At 64.1% G+C, this 6,000-nt stretch overlaps 1 protein-coding gene across 1 annotated transcript in view; it reads left to right on the top strand.

Annotated features, from left to right (window-relative positions):
- The first annotated feature begins 356 nt into the window (after nucleotides 1–356).
- IGDCC4 (immunoglobulin superfamily DCC subclass member 4) overlaps nucleotides 357–6,000 on the top strand; it is a 38,437-nt gene continuing 32,793 nt past the window's right edge. Inside the window, 2 exon segments of the mRNA XM_062206651.1 lie at nucleotides 357–454; nucleotides 709–1,307. Of these exon segments, the coding sequence (XP_062062635.1) occupies nucleotides 357–454; nucleotides 709–1,307 (697 nt within the window).

Genomic DNA, 6,000 nt, shown 5'->3' with positions numbered 1-6,000 from the left:
AGGAGGCTGGAGCTGCTAGGAACTGGGATGGGCAGGACCGAGGGGAAAACCAGGCTACCTCTGTCCCAGTTCCTGGACTGCTGAGCAGAGCTGGGTACCCAAGCCTGGGGCTCAGGGAAGCTGAGCCAGCCTGGAGGCCTGAATTTAGGCAGCAGCAGAACAAAGATGCTTGTGAGAACCTTGAGGCCCCCAGGATTCCCAGGGAAGACCTGAGGAGCTCACGCATGTGGGAGGGAGTGACCCACAGAGTTGAAAGCCACTGATGGGTGCAGAGAAGATGAGGCCGAGAGGGAGAAAACGCTGGTTCCCGCTGGATCTGCACGGGACAGGATTCTGTGAGGGTTGTGCAAGGCAACATGGCCAAGCCACAGGACCACTTGAAGGGACCTCACATAGGTCATCTGGCCTGCACAGGAAATACTTGTGGGGCCACTGAGGCCCCCAGTGTGGCCAGGTGAGTTGCAGCTAGCAGGGCGGGCCTGAGAACGCCAGCTGCAGCCGAGACCCTCACCTGCCCAAGCCTCTGTGTTCCCGGCAGCGAAATGGGAGCCATCTAGGTTCCCGGGATGGTAGTGGGGTCTGGAGATGCCACGCACCGGGGCAGGATAGATGCCCTGCCCGGGCTGGTTACAGCAAGAGCAAGGGAAGGAGGCCAGCCTGGACTGGCCGTGGCGGAGGGGCCCGAGGACAGGGCAGTCCTGTCCTCAGTGTCCGGGCCACGACCCATCCTGGAGCGGACAGGGCTCGGTGGCAGCAGGGTCCTCTGGACGGAGACCAAAGCCTTGGCCCGACCTCCACCGCGCCTCGAACGCGCCATGGAGGAGACCCCGAGGCCGGGACAGGGCAAAGAAATGGAGACAGAAAGGAAAAGAGACCCGGGCACTCGGAGACCCAGAGACCAAAGAGCCAGACCCAGAACCCGCTGGCCCAACTGGCGCCCGGAGCGGGCCCCCGGCCGGCGAGAGCCCCGCGCGGCGTGGGGTCCCCGGCGGGCCCGGTGAGGGCGCCCCAGCCCGGGCCGCTCGCCCAAGATGGCGATGGAGGGGCGGGCGAGGCGGCCGCGGCCCCAGCCCCCGCGCCGGCCCCCGCTCGGGCCCGGGCCCCCGAGGCCGCGCCCTCGCCCGCGGCGCCGCGCCTCCCCGGGCCACTGACGCCCGGCGCGCCCTCCCCCCGCGGCGGCGGCCGAGGCGCCGGGAGGCGGCGGCGGCGGCTGCGGCGGCGGCCCGAGCCGGGCCCCATGGCGCGGGGGGACGCGGGCCGCGGCCGCGGGCTGCTCGCGCTGACCTTCTGCCTGCTGGCGGCGCGCGGTAAGGGCGGGCGCGCGGCGGTGGCGGGAGTGGCCCGCGCTGCGTTGGGCTGCGGGGCTGGCGTGCGTCCCGGTGCGGGAGTGCGCGCGGGGAATCGTAGGGGCGCGGGCTGCGCGTCCAGGCTCCTGCAGTGCCTGCGCTTGGGGGGTCTGCGGGCGGCGGCGGGGGCGCGCACTTGTCCGCGGGGTGTGTGTGTGTGTGTGTGCGCCCTGGGTTCGCAGAGTGTGGCGAGTGTGCGTGCGCGCGTGTGTGCCGAGTGTCCGGCGGGCCGGCAGGTCCCGCGGGCGCCCCGTTCCGCAGTGCGTGTCGCGGCCGCAGCGTAGCCTCGGCGGGGCGTCTCGGGCTGGAGAGAACGGAGCGTGTGACTGCACCTCCGTTTGTTCGGGGTAGGGGTGTGTGCGGTGGTGTGGATGGTGCTGAGCTAGAATGTGGCCTTGGCTTTCGGGGAGTGTCCTTGCCCCTGGAGAGGGCCGCGGGGGGATCGCGGTGGAGCGGGTGGGGATGGAACAGCGCGCAACTTCGCGCGGTGGGTGTGGTCCCTGGCACCGCTGGGGGGTGGGGGAAGGTGTCGCTCCCTTAAGCCTTCGGCCCCGGAGTGGGCTGGGGGAGCACGCAGGAGACCAGTTGCTTTCGTGGACGTGTCGGACGGCGGCTCTCGGGAGGGGACGCGTGTCACTCCGGCCCCACCCCAGGGGCTGCCGGGGGTCAGCCAGGTCCCCTGCAGTTCCGCGCCCCGGTCCGCGCAACTCTGAGAAGGGGCTGGAGGGGAGTGCCTGCGGGTCCAGGCGTGCCGCCGGGGTCCCTTCCTCCGCCCCCAGCCCTCTGGCTCTCGGTCCAGAGTGCGTTCCGGGGCCGGCCCGTGGGGAAGGGTCGGTGGCAGGGCCGGGAGGGGGCTGGGCTGCCCGCTTTGTTCGCCTGGTCCTGCCTTCCCCGCCGAGCGGGGCGCTGAGGATGTGTCCGGGGCGAGTCGGGGAGGGACTGGGAGGTGGGGGTGGGGAGGGGGATTTCGCTCCAGCTGCTGCGGCTTTCCAGATACACTCAGCCAGGCCACGTGGGAAGGGAGCAGGAGGGCGGCGGGGGAAGGAGCCTCCGCCCGGCGGGCCCCAGGCCCATCTCCAGGAAAACAGCGGGTGGGAAAGTGCTGGGAACTGGTCCGACCCCCGCGTTCCCTCCGAGGCCACGCCTCTCTCTCTGACCCCCGCGGTGGAGGGCCTGGCCGGAGGAGGGGGCGGCCCGGAGTTGTCAGGTGAAAGGGGCGGGGAGGTGCCCTAGGGGCGGCCGTCCTCCGAGGAGCGGGGGATTAGGGCTAGAGTTGCGCCCTCCACCCCGCTCTGCCCTTCTGAGAGCTGCGGGAGCTCGCTCAGAGTCACCCGGCCAGCCGAGGTCGGGCTGGGAGCCGCGCGGTGTCTCCTCCGACGTGGTCGGCCCCGCAGGGCTCCAACTTCCCTCCCTGCTCAGGGCAGAGCCGGAGCGGGGTTCCCGCGGGCTGCGGTGCTGGCCCTGGGTCCCCCTCCTTTGAGTGTGCAAAGCTAAGCAGGCCTGGGGCCACTCCTGTCGGATTCTGACCAACTGCCCCGATGTGGACTGAAGTCATTCATTCATTCAACAAATATTTACTGAGTGCATTCATAGGTGAGCGTGTGCAGGGTGCCTAGAATACCCGGACTGAGGAGGCAGACCTGGGCCCTGGTGCAGTGTGCAGTCTGGTGTGTGTGTGGTGGTGGTGGTGGTGGGGGGTGGACTGATAAATATACTGCCCGAGGGTGGAAGCTACTGGGGACCTGGGAGAAACCAGTGATGGAGTTGTGAGTATAAGGGGTGGGGGTCGGGCAGGTGGGAGAGGGAATGGGACAGGAGTTGAGGGGTTTCAAGAAGGGAGCCTGAGGGTAAGCCCCCTGGGGGTTTGGGGCCTGAGAGCCCTTGGTTAGCTCTGCCTCAGACAACTCCAGCCAGCCAGGGTGGAGAATGGGGTGGGCAGGGCTAGAGACAGGAAGCTCCAGTCCCTTAGGAGGTTGTTGCAAAAGAGGCGATGGTGGCCACTGGCATGGTAGCAGCTGGGGTGGCTGGGGCTAGAGATGGTGATGAATTGGAATCAGTAGAATGGGTTTGGAGGGGGAGAGGGAGGAGGAAGTGAAAAATAATATACCTGTCAGCTCCCAAAGGCATCTCTCTCTCCAGTTAAGTGACCTCACACTTGGAGCATCCTCCAATGTCAGCGCTGGGAGAGGCTTAGAAACAAATTTGGCATGAGCCCATTTTACAGATGAGAAAACAGAGTGGCTTCCCAACGTTCCATGGTTAGGATCTTGAAGCAGTCCACGGGCTCTGGGGCACCACCCTGCCAGGCTAGAGCAGACATGGTTTCTGGGGAGCTGGTGTGCACGTCCTCTAGTTCATCCTCTCTGCACTTCTCTCCAGCAAACAAAAAGCTATCATCCCAGGGCCTGTGTGCCCCGCCCCCAAAATCAGTGGCTCCGAGCTCTGGAATCGCCTCTCCCCACCCCCTCCTGCTCCCTCCAGTGTCTCTGAGGTGCAGCAGCCAGGTTTGACATAGAATTCCAGATGCAGAGCAGATGTAGCCAGGCGGGCCAGGGAGCTCCCCGCTCTCCGCTCTCCGCGGGGCACAGGGAGAAGTGCCGGTGACAGAGAGGAGCCCTGCCTGGTGAGAGCCGGGTGATGGGAACTGGGAGGCCAGGCAGGAAAACCAGAGAGAATGTTCTGGGGCCCCAACTGCAGAGGTACCAGAGCGTGTGTTCTGGGCCAGATGAGCTGCCAGCCACCACGGCCTCCACTCAGGCTGTGCATCTGGGCACCTCGGGGGCTCACTGGGGTCAGGGAGGATCAGTGAGGCCTCTCTCAGGTGTGGACCTGGGACTCCTAGAAGGCTCAATAAGGGGTTCGTCACCTTGTCACGTAATTGGCAGCTCTGGCAAGTATATGCAGGGGGTTGCAAGTGGGGATGGGATGAAAGGCAGAGAGAGAGAGAGAGATCTTCCAACCGCTGGTTCACTCCCCAAATGGCTGCAGTGGCTGGGGCTGGCCAGGCCAAAGCCAGGAGCTTCATCCAGGTCTCCTGCATGGGTGCAGGAGCCCAAACACTTGGACCATCTTCCGCTGCTTTCCCAGGTACATTAATAGGGAGCTGGATCAGAAGTGAAACAGCTGGGTGTCGAACCAGCACCCATATGGGATGCTGGCATTGCAGGGCGTGGCTGTACTCACTATGCCACAATGCAGGCCCCTATGTAAATATTTTTAATTATTTAATTAGAAAGACACAGCTCCTATCTGCGGGTTCACACCCCAAATACCTGCAATGGCTGGAGCCTAAGCCAGGAGCCAGGAACTCAATCCAGGTCTCCCCTAGAATCCAACTACTTGAGCCATCACCCCTGGCCCCAGTGTCTACGTTAGCACGAAGCTGCAGTCAGGAGCCCAAGCCAGGTACTCTGATGTGGAACGTGGACTTCTTGCAGGTGTCTTAACCCCTAAGCCAACGCTCACCCTAGGAAGGTCTTTTTAACTGTGTGATGCATACAGCAGGAGAAAAGAGGTGTTGGGCTCCCCAGCCCCAGTCATGTTTAGGTGCAGGGCTCCATTCTGGCTGGGTTTGCTGTTCTGTCTCTGTGTCACGTTGCAGGGTGCAGCCGATGTACTCTTGCCATCATGCCCAGCCCTGCAGGCAGGTACTGTCACTTTTACAGATAAGGAAACTGAAGCTTGGCAGAGTGTGAGGTGTCTTTTTAAGGGTGTGCCCCCATGTCCCACTCATCTGCTCAAGGGATTCTGGCTGAGCACCTGCTGTGTGCCAAGCACGCGTCTAGGGATGCAATCCCAATTGTTGCCTCCTTGGGGAGAAATCCAGAGTGCTAGCTGCAGTGATGGAAGTGCCCAAGTGTCCTTTGGGACAGAGCAAGGAGAGGCATCTAAATCAGACAGTGATGGGGCAGCAGCTCTGGGGACAGCGGGCTGCGGCAGCCTTTTGGGAGACCTGGGAGAGGGAGGGTGTGGCCATGCATGGACTGATGCTCTTAGGGGACAGGCGGGCGAGGACACAGCTCAAGCCCAGTGTGGCTTTGCCGTCCACTGAGCCTCCCTGCCCTGAGGACTGCAGATAAAGGGGAGGCAGAGGCCTCCTGGTATTCCCGGCAACGCCCCAGCTCCCTGTGCAGCTGGCGGTAGGAGGGGCTTAGTGTGTGGTAAGGGGGCAGCCGAGGTTCTGGAGGAAGCTGACGCGTGTCCCCCGGGAGAGGAGCATGGAGATACCGTCTTGAAGGTTGAAAACAAGCTGTAAATTTGCGGGGCCCTGGAATTCAGATAGGGCCGGGAGTGGATGAGCCCAGCCATCGCCGCCCTTCTTGCGGGAGTCCTCATGCCCCTGAACACTTCCTGCCCCTTCCCTGAGGTCTCACCCTGCCCAGGGCTCCGTGCACACCTGAGAATGCCCTCTCCGCCTGGATTCTAACTCGCTTCCTAAAATCAGTGTATCCCATGTGTGGATTCAGCCAGAGACAGGAAGCTGAGAGATGGCCCCGGGTCCCCAGACACAGCCCTGCACCTGGTGGGGTCTGAGCAAGGAGATGGGGGACAAGAGATGGTGGGAGGGGGACTCCCTTGAGGCAGACAGCTGGTGGGTGGCAAGTCCCCCCTCTGCCCCCCCCACCTGCCAGGTGTCTGCCTCGGCTGGAGGGAC

The sequence above is a fragment of the Lepus europaeus genome, chromosome 11 (assembly GCF_033115175.1).
Source record: "Lepus europaeus isolate LE1 chromosome 11, mLepTim1.pri, whole genome shotgun sequence".
NCBI lineage: Eukaryota > Metazoa > Chordata > Mammalia > Lagomorpha > Leporidae > Lepus > Lepus europaeus.
Note: the sequence above shows the minus strand (reverse complement) of the source record. Positions and strands in the feature narration are given on the sequence as shown.